Source organism: Ranitomeya variabilis, chromosome 3 (assembly GCF_051348905.1).
Source record: "Ranitomeya variabilis isolate aRanVar5 chromosome 3, aRanVar5.hap1, whole genome shotgun sequence".
Classification (NCBI taxonomy): Eukaryota; Metazoa; Chordata; class Amphibia; order Anura; family Dendrobatidae; genus Ranitomeya; species Ranitomeya variabilis.
The window spans coordinates 244,806,701-244,821,571 of NC_135234.1; the positions used below are offsets into that span (position 1 = coordinate 244,806,701).

General features: G+C 44.6%; 1 protein-coding gene across 1 annotated transcript in view; it reads left to right on the plus strand.

Moving 5' to 3' along the window:
- IPO9 (importin 9) overlaps positions 1–14,871 on the plus strand; it is a 95,574-nt gene that overhangs the window by 38,483 nt on the left and 42,220 nt on the right. Inside the window, exons 13-16 of the mRNA XM_077295322.1 lie at positions 2,632–2,771; positions 4,402–4,561; positions 4,647–4,873; positions 4,978–5,126. Coding sequence (XP_077151437.1) covers positions 2,632–2,771; positions 4,402–4,561; positions 4,647–4,873; positions 4,978–5,126 — 676 coding nt within the window. The remainder of the gene's footprint in view (positions 1–2,631; positions 2,772–4,401; positions 4,562–4,646; positions 4,874–4,977; positions 5,127–14,871) is intronic.

The following is a 14,871-nucleotide window of genomic DNA, read 5'->3' on the forward strand; positions in this document are numbered from 1 at the left end:
CATATGTTTACGTGGTACTGTAAACGTGATGGAAAACTGCTACGAATCCGCAGCGACCAATCCGCTGCGGATCCGCAGCCAAATCCGCACCGTGTGCACATAGCCTAATTCTAACCCTAATTCTAACCCTAATTCTAGCCCTAAGGCCGGAGACACACTGGTGCGAGATACGGCCGAGTCTCGCTGGTTAAAAGCAAGCTGTGGCACCGGCACTCCGGAGCGGAGCGTACAGCTCCATGTATTGCTATGCAGCTGCACGCTCCACTCCGGAATGCAGGTGCCACAGCTTGCTTTTAACCAGCGAGACTCAACCGTAACTCGCACCAGTGTGTCTCCGGCCTTAGTGCGACCCTAGCCGAAAAATAAATATATTTTCTGTATTTTATTATTGTCCCTACCTATGGGGGTGATAAAGGGGGGGGTTATTTACTATTTATTTTTTTGATCGCTGTGATAGAACCTATCACAGCGATCAAAATGTACAGGGAACGAATCTGCCGGTGCACTGCGCATGCGCCCACCATTTTCCAAGATGGCGGCGCCGCGCGAGAAGACCGAGGACACTGGGACTAGGTAAGAATGGGGGGGGGGGTCGATCGGGCGGGGGGGGCGCGGAGGGGAGGACGGGGGAGGGGAGAGGAAGGCGCTTAGGACAGGATGGAGGGGTACGGAACATGGCTGGATTGTAATATTTCACCAATTTTCATAGGTGAAATATTACAGATTCCTCTGATTGGCTGTTGAAAGTGAAACAGCCAATCAGAGCGATCGTAGCCACGGGGGGGGGAAGCCACTCCCCCTGGGCTGTAGTACCACCCCCCTGTCCCTGCATGTCGGGTGAAATTGGAGTTAACCCTTTCACCCGGCCTGCAGGGACGCGATCCGACCATGACGCATATGCTGCGTCACAGGTCGGATTGGCACAGGTTTTCATGACGCATAAGCTGAGTCAAAGGTCGGGAAGGGGTTACAAAAAAAAAAATGTTGACAAGTTGTTGGCAATTCATTAGAGCTGAGCTCCAACATAACAGCTGCAATTAACAGGAGAAACCTTTTTTTTTCTTTTTTTCTGCCATTCTTGCACCCACATAATAGTGGTCCCTAATTCAATGTCTGTCTCAGTTGAAGCAGAGCATAGGAATAATCAAGACTTTTTTCCTTTCTTGTTAGTATTGGTGGAGCAGGAGAATTAAACACATGCTGCTGTGTAAACCTACAGTTGAAGAAAAATCTTTATGTAGCGCCAACATATTCCATAGAATTTTTCACTCCAGGAGATGCATGTAGTAACCAAATCAGACATTGAGCGGTCACATACTAGTTAACACGGGGATTTCAAAGTCAGCACAGAAGGCCAAAATTAAAACCTTGGACAAAGTCGCAGGCAGCCTTTATATTTATTAACCAAATGTCTAATTTGAGGACACCTTTCCTTATCAAATCTAATTATGAACTTTTCAAATAGACACAAACTTAGAGGTTGTCTCACAAACAAAGTATGGTACATTTTAATTAATAGATCTTAGAATGAAATAACCACATAATCACCAATGGGGCATAGTGGAATTATATGTTATCTAAGAGCAGTGAAAGCATATGGCCTAATTTTAATATGTAATAACAAAGGATAAAAAGCCTTAAATTAATAAATACAGAAAATGCTTGCTGCTTTATAATATAGTAATGAGGAACCCGAGGGTAGAAAGCATGCGCTGAAAAGAGAGGAATATGATAACAAAGAGCATCATTGTAATTGATTGCAGTCGGAAAATGGACTTTACTTCCCGCAGTGTGGGGTGCCAAACCCCAACGCGCGTTTTGGCACAATGCCATCTGCAAAAGTATGCCTTTTTTATCAGTCAACAACCAATCAAGAGTAATATCCGCCCACTTCATTGGTGACGAACAGAAAGGCAGAACAGAGACACCTGAGCCAAACCAGGCTTTAACCAATGGTAAGTGGAGGTAGTCAATCAGATGACACACAGCATGATGACCGGATTGGGGTGGCACATCACTGCACGCATCACGTCGCCAGTAATTCCTCAGTATGCGTGTATGCACGGATATGAAGTATAGCAGTGTGATGGATACTGATGTAAGGTTGGACTGGGTTCTGATGGAAAATGACAGCAAATGGACGTTGGTCTTCTAAGTCTGAAGCTGTGATCAGTTTGTTTTCTCAAGATCTTACTGAAGAAAATAGATGGTAAATTAAAGTTGCTGAATGGATGAATGGGGGACAGTTTGTACATGTACAAGCATTCAGTTCAATTGAAAAAGCATAAAAGGTGGAAACCAGAACTACTGTAGACACTCAAGGGCTCGGCTTGTTGCAGTACAAGTAGCAAGAAATATGTAGCATCACATGCCAGATATTTGGATAAATGGTGGACTGTGTAGAGCATGCACCTGCTGGGAGCTAGGGATAGCTGGTATAATGTGGTGAGGGCTTATCTTTGAAACATCCAATTTTATTTTTGATAACTTAATTATTCCAAAATGTTTCGCCTCCCCTCACTTTCTTGCAAAACATTTTTTGTCAATATTTTTTTTTACTCCTACTACAATATATCTTGACATTGTGCATTTTAGCTTTAACCACACAATCAGTTTTACTTGTACGTTTAGGTGGAAGATACATGAAGCTTGTTTGCTGGCCTTGGGTTCAGTGAAGTCTATTCTTACGGAGGGTGTTCAGCGTGGAAGAGTTCAATTTGATATGCCTGGCTTTTTGACTGGAGTTATTCTTGCCGATCTCAACCTCTCAGGTATGTTTTATTGATTTAGCTTGGAGTTTCCAGATCTGAAAGAGCAGCCTGAAATACAGGTCATTGTGAGACAGGGCTGACAATGCAAGTTACACTTATTGCCTTAAATCATTTTGGTGGAGGATTTAGGTTTGGCCACTGGTGATTCTAGCACAGTCCAATTCCTAACTGGGCGCTCCGTATCACGTATCAGCCCATGTAGAGTGATAGAAGCATTATTGGGTGGTGACTATTACACTTGGTGAGTTGTTGCCAGCCGTTTGTGACTACTCCTGCCTCAAAATGCCAATCTGTAATTACAAGCAATTACCATCTCCTAGACGTTTGTCATGGATTTTTTTGTGATCATATGTGTGGGCAAATTGTAATTAAGTCCTTTCTTTCTAGAGCATCTGCTGACTGAGGAGATTTAAAGGGAACCTGTCATGTGAAAATATGCTATTAACATGCAGCTATGAGGTCAGTCTTCTGTTAATAGTTTTCTAAGCCTGACCACAACCCGTACTTAGACCCCCGATGCCGGGAGGAAATTAACTTGACTCCTCCTGGCATTATATTTGGCTTCCAGTCATATGTGTGGCATGGGTTCAGTCACTGCTCTGTGTATAGTTAGCGGCGGCCAGCTCTAATGCTGATCATGCTGTCAGTCAGTGCGGGGGGCGCAGTTTCAGCCATCGGGCTTTATACCCAGAGCGATGACTGAACACGGGCGTAGGACACCCCGTGATTGGAAGCCGAATGCTGCCAGGAGGAATAAAGTTAATTTCCTCCTGACATAGGGGTCTAAATGCAAACACTGGGTAGATTCAGAATAGATTAACCCCATATCTGCATGCCAATAGCATTTTCACATGACTGATTCCCTTTAAGGCCTTAGGTGACATGCTCTTGGCAGGACATGAATGATTTTTAAGCTAACTAAACAATCATTTCACCTGACGAGCAAGGATTTCTTGTTCTTGCTGTGCCTATCTGTTTAGACATTCAATTATAATTGGGGAAATGAGCTTTCCTAGGAATGTTTATTCCCAATTTTTTTACCAGTGTAATAAGGCTTTAAGCATGCTTTACCTATTCTCGATTTTATACTTGCGGGTACGTCCTATTTGTCTAGCAGTTCCAACAAATGGATGTACTGGTACATCCAGGTAATAGTGTTGGTACAGGAGTTGTGCTCTGCTTAACTGACAGCTGAGCTACTGCCCAACATCCAGTACCATTCCTGGCTGTTCATCCCTCTTGATGTAACAGACAATAGCGTCCATTGGGGCTCTAATTGAGCAGCATTTTAGCTTAAAAAAAATGTAAAAACTTTTTTAAAAAAATGTAAGATACTTTGATAAATGTAAATTATTTTATTCTAAATTTACCACTGACAAAGTACAGTACATTGTGTCAAAAGCCACCTCAATAGTTGGGATATGTAGAAGCGCTATTACCACATAGTGAGAATATGTGAGTGTAGCCCTAATATTAGGGCCTCGTGACTACAGAAAGTTGTAGTAATGTAACTCCAATCATTACCTATGGGATAAAAAACTGTTTAAAAAGCAGCTTGCAACTTTTTGATTGTTTGCATCATAACTGCAGTGAGTGTCAACGTAACATTCTGATGCTGTTTTTCTCCCAGTTTCCCCTTTCCTACTTGGGCGCTCTCTCTGGGCAGCAAGTCGATTCACAGCTGCCATGTCTCCAGAGTTGATCCAGCAGTTTCTCCAGGCTACAGTGAGTGGACTCCATGATAATCAGCCACCGTCCGTTCGCATTTCTGCTGTCAGAGCTATTTGGGGGTGCGTTTCATTTTCCTTGTACCATTTGCAATAAGTTGTTTGTTTGTTTTTTTTTTTTTTATTTAAAATTTGTTTCTTTTGTCAGGTATTGTGACCAGCTGAAGATCTCTGAAAGTACCCATGTTCTTCAGCCCTTTTTGCCCAGTGTGGTTGATGGACTTATACACCTTGCTGCTCAGTTCACGTCGGAGGTTTTGAATTTGGTAATGGAAACTCTGTGCATTGTCTGCAGTGTGGATCCAGTGTTCACAGCAAATGCTGAATCTAAGATCTGCCCTTTTACTATTGCCATCTTCCTCAAGTACAGCAATGGTAAGACTTGTGCCTTCTGGGAAGAAACCGTGACCTTTTATGATGTTTGTAAAGATAAATAGCTGAAATATATAAGAAGAATGTTTTGTGTTTTTCTTTTGAAGATCCTGTTGTTGCATCTTTGGCTCAAGACATTTTTAAAGAATTGGCTCAGATAGAGGGTTGCCAGAATGCCATGCAAATGCGACTCATTCCAACTCTTGTCAGCATAATGCAGGCTCCTCCTGAGAAAATTCCAAGCGGTCTCTGCGCGGTATGTATTTTGTTGTATGCTGTTTGATACTGGTTTTTTTATTTTACTGTAGAGCGCTGTCTGACAGTATGATATACACTGCTCAAAAAAATAAAGGGAACACTTAAACAACAGAATATAACTCCAAGTAAATCAAACTTCTGTGAAATCAAACTGTCCACTTACGAAGCAACACTATTTGACAATCAATTTCACATGCTGTTGTGCAAATGGAATAGACATCAGATGGAAATTATTGTCAATTATCAAGACACCCTCAATAAAGGAGTGGTTCTGCAGGTGGGGACTAGGGTTGAGCGACTTTCATTTTTTTAAGATCGAGTAGGGTTTTGGGAAACCCGATTTTGTCCAGAGTCGAGTCGAGTGCAGTCGGCCGATTATCGCTAAAAGTCGGGGATCGACCGAAACACGAAACCCAATGCAAGTCAATGGGGAAGCATAGTCGGCAGTGAGTGGAGGCCAGGAAAACACCTACAGTGCCCATTTTAATGCCAAAAACATCCATTCTTGTTTCTGAAGCTTGCCAATCTTAATTAACTGTATAATAATAGTTGGGCATAGGGAATTGGGGGAAAGTTGTGGGGGTAGTAGGGCTGGCTCAAGTTTTTCGTGGGCCCAGGAAATGCGGACTACGTCACGGCGGTGTTGCAGGGAAAGGTAAGTATTTAAACGTTGCAAGTGCTGTGATCCTGAGCAAGCAGGGGGGGGCCCACTCGTTCGCATTGCCACTGGCACAGGGCCCCTCAAAGTACGGCGGTGTGTTTGCATGGCGGGGGCGCCTCCCACCAGCAGCGACACTTTTGCGTACTCTGAGGGGCCCTGTGCCAGTGACGTCGCCAACGAGTATGCCCCCCCACCTGATGAAGGAACCTGCACTTTCATCTGCACCTTCCTCTTTGTCCCTGTGTAAGGTGGTATAACATGCGGGAAGGGGAACCTTACTTTCAGCAGGGTCAGATTCTGGCTGTGTAGAGTACAAGGGGAATGTAGTGGTCTAGGTCAATGTACCAGCAGACTCATTTAGCAGTGGCTGGGCAATGGGCAGGATGAGGAGGAAACAGATATAGGGCCAAAGAATAAAGTAGGCTACATGCAGTTCAAAATTGGTAACAGGACTAAACAGGCGGCATTGCTTTGTTCAGTGGAGTAGCAAACCCAAGAGCAGCAGACACTGTTTCAAGGGCCTAACCACACTAGTAGGCCAAATGCAGTTCAATATCTGATAGTATAGGGCGAAAGCCAGAATGTGGAAGCTCAGCTTTATTCAGTTGAGGACAACACCAGGGAGGGGCAGACACCTTTAGTAGGCCGGAAAAGCCTATTGCATTTTTTAAAATGGTAATTTGGAGCAGAAGGTTGAAGCTCAGCTTTATTTAGTTGAGGGCAACACCAGGGAGGGGCAGAAGCCGTTAGTAGGCCCTAACCACCATTTTTTTTTTTTTAAAACTGTCGGGGCCGTAATAACGACAATTAATCCTCATTCACCAGTCATTCCAAATTGTAATGTGAACGCAGAACTTCTGGTACCGGAAAAAGAAATGATTCAGACACGTAGCTGATTCAATCTTTGCTGACGCTCTTGCGTTCACCTGTGTCCAGAGCCGAGCAGCAACTACTTTATTTTTTTATTGAATACACAGTACTATTGTTTAGGAAAAAGGAATGCATTAGGCGGAGTTTAAGCAGCATACATCTAGTGCTCAGTCTCTCTCTCTCATTCGTCAGGACATCTTCGATGGTTACTTTCTTCACATTCCAGACTTATCTTTTTCAAGAGAAATAAACTTAACTCTTCACATTCTAAAATGAAATGAACAATGAACACTGGCAGCCATCTTTAGATACAATTACATTTGCATTAGCTAGCAGATAGGAAAAACTTATTGTTTCACAGTATAAAAGTATAACAGTACAAAAAGAGTATAAAGATTTATAAAAGTATAAAAGGTATATAAGAAAATACATTTTCACCTTGACAATCCCCCCTAAACACTAAGTTTTTCCCTTAAAGAAGGATCCTTCGAGACTGTCCATGTGATGGGGAAAGGGGAGGTGGATTTCTTCATCCAGACACCTCAGAAACTCTCCCCTAGCGAGAGGCCTCCAGGCAGCTGAACCCTTCACTAACCTCACATGGAGTTCTCCCACTGTCCCTAAACTAAGTCTCTTAGCGTCATCTGAGAATGGGGGGGGTTTGTCTACTCTCTTGAGGGGGAATGTACTTCGGGATCTTCCCTGGATCAGTACCATTGTACTCTGGTGGATCTACTTCTTGATTGAGGACGGTGCCAGTCGGAGTTACTTTGGCAATAACCTTTTTGTACAAAGAATAACACAACAGAAAATTATCGATTCAACTATAAGGAGGGCAATTAGTACCAAACAAACTTATTGAAGGAATCCCTTGATCCCACCTAACCAACTGGAGAAGAAAGATGTGTCTATTCCAGCATACATGACACGTCGTCTTATTGTCCTAATTTGTTCAACTTCTTTAGAAACCTTCAGGTCTTTTGGATCTACATTTCGCCATTCAGGTCTGGCTGTCTATATTTCGTCTCGTATGTCTTTAGTCATACCGTCAATGAATGTATTTACCAATACTCTAACATCAAGTGGGTTTATGGGACTGTACTCCATGTCTTCCTATTTCAGCTGTAACCGTCCAAAGTATAGCTCTACACTCTCTCCTTTTGTCACATTTGTAGAAAATCTTAATTTGCGTCTTAGCACGTCACCTGTTTTTGTGCTCACTAACTACCTAGGCCTGCCTAGGTGCACTTATACGTCCATCATATGGTCATTATTTGTCTGTAGAATGAGAAAGGTTGGTTCTCAGGGTCAGCCAATTGTTTTTGCGTAGCTAGCTAGTCAGTGGGCCTCCAGGGATAACACTCCTGTATCTGTCTTACCCTACCTGATGTGGTTGGTTCTCTGGTGGTGGGGGCGACATGACATGCTGGTCTACAGCTCCTTCCCAAAAGGATTACTGTCAGCCTACTCCTAAAAGTTAATGTCCCCACTATCCACCAACCACAATCCTGTGTCAGCTTCTTATATCACTGCATGTGATCTTGTCTGGACAGGATTCAGTGTAATTCTCTTAGGTCGGGTTGCAGCACGGGTCATACAAGTGTTAGGGCTCAAACCCTCAACTATACCCTAAAAGGCATCACAGCTATAATTAACAAATCTTTGTTCTCTGTAATATATATATATATTTGATCCATTCAACATTTTTATTAATCTGCACCTGTGGGATTATAGAAGCAAAGTCAGCATAAATCTGGTTCTGGGCTTTAAACTGGTCAGGCACCCCCCTTGGCACCCCAATAGCATCAATATATATTATTGGATCTTCTTCATAACTCATGTAGAGCTGATCGAGACTTCTCCTCTTTCTGGTAGGTTCATCAGGTATCTTTGGATCTCAAAGTAAAATCTTGAACTGCATGGCTAGTTTAACAGGGGTGCATTGGCCTATCCAGGCATTAGGCAACCTAGGACGGAGCTTACCATCTCCACATAACCAATAAATGTCGTACATATATTCTGTATGTTTGGTTAACAAATCAGTATCTAGAGAACTGCTCCCTTTGCAGAAACCTGTCTCGAAGATCCCTACTAGTGTACCTGTGGTGTCGTGGGAATTATAGCAGGTGTAATTGTCACCTAATACGGTTACTTCTCCTGGGACCTTTAGTTTAGGTTCCTCATGAATTAGTGGGACGTAATCTGGGCAATCAGTGGACTTCAAACCTTTCAACAAGTTCATGACACAGGCAGTGGTGTTGTCATCAGGAAAAAGCAATGCATGTGTGTATAGGTGTGTATTCGCAGCAGAACAAGCAATACATCCTACAGAGATATTCTGGACTCTTACATTGTATCTCACCCATTCTAACCATAGGTTTTTCCTTGGGGCTGTTTGTGTTTCTATGGAGAAAACCTCTTGCCAACTGAGACCTGGAATGGGTATCACTTCATTAACTACTTTTTGCAAACGCTCACCTGGGCCTGTTTTAGCTGTACTGGTAACAGGAGCCTTGGTTGGTCTAGAGCTAATATCCTGGAGCTGTATATGGCCTAAATACGAATGGGGTCCAGCACTAAATACATAATTGTAATTCCTTCCTAATACAAACGTCTGCAGATCAGCAGATTGGGCGTTTTCAAGATTCAAGAGGAGGGGGTGACAACTTTTACCCCATTTACAGCCCCTAAGTGGTTGCAGAAGGGCTGTAAGATGCATTCTCTCACGGAGAGTCCTACCCGTTCTATCCTTAGGGAACATGGCTTCACTAGGTTTATATCCCCAATCGTCTCCCGTATTCCGAGCAGCAACTGTCTAATAATAACAATTATTGTTGTCATTTCTGGTAACACATATATAAAACTGGATGATTCCCTCTACCACCCATTCAGTCTCGGGACACTTGACTACATCACAGAAATCAAATCGCCAGATATTCACCGGGGCTGTCAGGTTTACCCAGAGAATAGTGGGGCCAGAATTCTTATTTACAATAGGGACCAAAGAGGTAGGGGCAAGGATGGCCCCCATTTCCAGGATCAAAAACAACAGCAACATTTCCCTTCAGTCACTTCTGTGACTAAACACTGGTTCGGTCTCTTTTACAGTGTGAAGCGTGAATACAGGTGCTCTTTCCTTCAAGTTTTACTGCAGTGGGGGTGACCAGGATCACCGTGTGAGGTCCTTCTAATCTCGGCTGGAGACAATCTCTGCGCACAAACTTTTTCACATACACCAGGTCTCCTGGCACAAAGGGATGGTGTCCAGGAACCTTGTCTGGGTCTGGAAGAGAACTGAAGACAGTTAAATGCACTTTGGCAAGGTGTCCATGTAAGGCCTGCACATAGCTAGTCAAGTCCTGGTACTTGAGCTGCAACTGTTATGGAAAGAAACATTCAAGATTGGGGCTCCTGCCAAACAGAATCTCATACGGTGACAGTCCTGTCTTCCTGTTTGGGGTATATCTTACTGAAAACAAAGCCAGAGGAAGGCATTCTGTCCGTGGTTTACCAGTCTCTGTCATTGCCTTCTGGATTTTAAGCTTAAGAGTTCCATTTAGTCTCTCCACTCTTCCACTACTCTGTGCATGGAGTATGCAATGCTTGACTTACCCCCAGTGCTGCCATTACCTCTGACATGATCTCTCCAGTAAAATGGGAACTCCGATCGCTCTCAATGACTTCAGGAACTCCATACCTGCATATGATCTCAGCCATCAGTGTCTTCGCTGTTGTCTTAGCCGTAGCTTTGGCAACTGGGTAGGCTTCTGGCCAACCTGAAAATAAATCAATGCAGACCAACACATACTCATACGTCCCTACCCTGGGTAACCGAATATAATCAATCTGCAGTCTCTGGAATTGGTTAAAGGGGCCGGGGAGTATGTTTGGATGGAGTTTTCACTGTCCTACTCTGATTATGTGTGGCACATATCATGCAGCTCTGTACCTGCCTTTCTGCGCAGGTGGAAAACTCGGGGGCAATCCATTGTTTCTGTAGGGTGTCACACATGGCCGTCTTCGAGTGGTGCACATTCCCGTGCAGAACCTGTGCCATCATTGGGTACAGTACCTGTGGTAGGCAGACCTTTTCACCCCTCCCCCATAGTCCGGTAACGGTATCAGAGCAAGCCCCTATCTTTTGCCACCTATTTTTCTCCTCCTTACTTGCCTGTTCTTGTAACCGGGCTAAGATGTCTTTCAACACAAGTGGAGATGGTGGGGTGTCTAGGTGATGTACTTTAGAGGCTACAGGAGTGCTTGCTGCTTTCTTGGCAGCCTGGTCTACCAGTGCTTACCCTTTTTGTCCGTCCATCAGTGCCTTTGCTATGTGCCTTTACCTTTATGATGCCTGCTTGGGTGGGAAGCTGTAGTGCATTCATAAGTTGCTGGACTGCCTCAGCACGTTTAAAGGGGTGGCCATTTGCTGTCAGGAAAGTCCTGGCTCTCCAGATAGGCCCATAACCGTGTGTAATGCCAAAAGCATACCTGGAATCAGTGTAGATATTTACAGTCTTACCTTCTGCTAGTTTGCTCTGCTTCTGTGCAGACATATGAGCTTGCATTAACTCTGCCTTGATTACCTCATGTTCTGAGACCACAGCATATCTGGTACAGTAGCATCCTCGGTCATCTTGGTGACGGGATCCATCTACAAAAAGCTCAAAATCAGCATTAGAATAGGCACACTAGAAACCAGCCGTTTCCTGAGACATCAATTCTAGACAATCATGTGGTTTGGAAACCTAATCTTGTTCCTCTGGATCCATTCTAGAAAGAAAAAGAAAAAGAAAGTGTCCTTGCTCATGTCACCTACTCCTCCCCCCTTTGGATCCAGGGGAACTAGGTGAAGAGTAGCGGGGTTCAGGACAGCGCACCTTTTCAAAGTCTCATTAGTAGGCATGAGAATAACACACTGAAGTCGCAGCTGTCCAGCCATGGACATGTGGCTAGGTTGTACCTGATTAAGGATACTATGTACATCGTGTGGGCTGTGGACCATCAGTGGGTAATTCAAAACAATCTCTGAAGACTTGTGTAGCAACAGCTGGACAGACAACACGGCCCGAATACAGGAGGGACTTCCTCTTGCCACCCTATCCAGGCGGCCGCTGTAATAAACAACAGGTCTCTATTTGTCTCCATGAAGCTGAGTCAGCACACCTGTAGCATGTCCTGCATAGGTGAGCTCTGTCTGCAAGGCAGTCTGCAATACTGTACGGCAGTGCTCGGGTGTCTTGTAATCATATATAGGGCCTGCAGTGTGTAACACTATATCACAGGGCAGATTCTCTCTTTGGGTGGACATAGCGTCTCCTGGATGCAAGGGGCCATAAGTGGCAAGGTAGGCCTGACACTCTTGGGCTATGACTGGCCCCCCTTTGGCATAGCTGTCCACGCCAATTGTCATCCCTGATAAATGAATGCAAACAGAACTGGCAATCTGGGTGTAATGGAATGCTAAAGAAGACATTGACAAGATCGATAACCATGAACCAAGCAGCATCCTGAGATATCTGGGACAAAAGAGTATGTGGCTTAGGCACCACCGGAGTTTCTGGAACAGTAACTGCATTAAATACCTGTAGATCTTGTACCAGCCGGTACACAGGGGGTTGGCCGGGTGGGGTGTTTTTCTTAACGGGAAACAAGGGTGTGTTACATGGGGAAACACAGGGTATCAGGGCACCATTATCGAATAACATTTATATTTGCCCCTTGAGACACTGCTCCTGATCATGTTTCAAAGGGTATTGATGGACTTTAGAAAAAGGGGCACCAGGTTTGAGAAACACTTTTACTGGTTCTACAGGCATTATTGGGGGAGAATCTGGGTCTATCAGGACCATCATAACTGTGGGAAAGGCAAGTAGGATACACATCTCTTTATATTCATCTGCATAGGAGTTATATAACGCAAGGACCATCTGACCATCATCTTGGAATTATATCCTGGAGCAGAACTGTAATAATAAATCTGCCCCCAGTAAATTTACCGAACATATAGAAAAGATTACGAACTGAGCAGTAACTTCAGGGAAAGGTCCCACAGGGATAGGTTTTATAAGAGTATATTCATTGGGTCTGTCATCTACTCTAATTAAAACAAGCTCTTGATCTGAGAATTGGCATGGCGGGGCTGGGGAGATAATGAAATTCCGATACGGGGTTAAAGGCGTATTGGAATGTGAAGCTGGACTCAATTCTTTTGAAAACCTTTTACTATTTGCAATGCATCATCCGGAGTGGAAATCTTAATATCGGGTCTACTACAAAAAGGTATGAATGGGCTTTTTGTTACAATGGGAATCCCAGATCTTTAAACACTACCATAAGACGCCCATAGAACTTCTCGGCAATCCAGAATATATTGGTGCCTTTTACCAATCTTTCAATTACTAACAAGTTTTCATCTAGGACTAGGCAGGTCTATCTCACTTTCAATTTCATACAGTACTTAATGCTGTAAACATAAATCTCTCAGTGTGTATTGTACCAAGGACAGAGAAAACTTAGAATGCAATACATGGCCCCCCCCCCTCCCCCGTAGCCCACAGCGCCGAGGAGAAAAATTGCAAGCAAGGTCGCGCAGGGATTCACTCAGCCCCTCCCATCTAGTAACACGGAGATAAGAAAGATCACTGCATTCCACAGCGTACAAGGGAAAATATTGAGCCCAGCTCTTTGCCCCCCCCTGTCTCTAGCACGTAGCGTAGATAAGGAGAAGAGAGAACTAACTACAGTACACAGCACCGATACAAAGCTCCGTATCTTCTACAGTCACAAATTACAGCAGTTTTCAGACTTAATTTCAACAAAACTTTCCTATAATCCTCCGTGGTCTGGGCGGAGCCCCAAGGACGGTCCGTACACACACACAAGGCAGGTCTCCACCCAGGTTGGATTCTGCACAACACAAACAGGACACACCTACGCTTCTGGAGATCTGTTTCCGCCGCCATTACAGGGCGGTGGCTGAGACTACATTTTCATCATCAGTGGCACGGCGGCCATTTTACAATCTGTAAAATCACAGTTCACAGGCATTTTATAACCAAACACGGGCTCTACATTATCTGATCCTCCCCTCCATCAACCTATTTTCATCCTTTGTTCTTTAAGCTTCGCGCAACTCGCAGATAAGCTTCTTGACTGCCTCTTGCCCTCCCGTGACCATTGTCTTGACTTCCACGGCATCCTCATCTAACTTGTGGGGCACTGACTTCTTTTGCTGTAAGATACGCAGCTTGGCTCCCAGGATACTATGGTTTTCTGCAGTAAAACCACTGGCAGCGATACCAACACGGTGTTCCACAGTACGGAGCCTCACGTTCGACGTACTAGGAAAAGAGCCTCGCGCTCAATATTTCCTGTCCCTAACCTGAACACAGTGATTACAGACTATCCTGCCACGATATCCCAAACAGTCGGGAGGCAGCCTCCTAATGAGACCCCTCCACAAAAATATAGGTGGTCCCCTCACGGAACGTCTTAAGTTACCTAACTAGACAGGTGGTCCCCTCACGGAACGCCTTAGTTACCTGCCTGGACAGGTGGTCCCCTCACGGAACGTCTTATTTACCTGTCAGCACAATATCACAGAGGCTGCGTCTCCTATCCCTTTCTCTAAGCTGCCCCACAATCTACAACTGGCTCAATTTTTCAGTCCACTTCACTACTAGACAATAGTCACGGGTAGGATGGTTGAACGGAGTACAATGACCGGTGAGGGAGGTGTGGTGTACAGAGGTCGCACAGGATGCGACGTCTCTCAGTTGCTGGTTCAGAGCGTGGCACAGGATCACGTTTGATCTCACCACTCGATCATTCACCTCCCGGACCCAAGGAGACTACAGACAAACCAATAACGGCTGAGACACTAGCAAGTGTGACATATACAGTGTACATGATCGCCACTTACCGTGTACGGAGGGTGATCAGTCCTCGAGGTCAGCCACTACGGGTATCATCCACAGACATCCAGGCATGGGTCCAGGGGGCCTCGGATCGCTGGCCACGCCCCCCGTTGGGCTGCCAAAATTGTCGGGGCCGTAATAACGACAATTAATCCTCATTCACCAGTCATTCCAAATTGTAATGTGAACGCAGAACTTCTGGTACCGGAAAAAGAAATGATTCAGACACGTAGCTGATTCAATCTTTGCTGACGCTCTTGCGTTCACCTGTGTCCAGAGCCGAGCAGCAACTACTT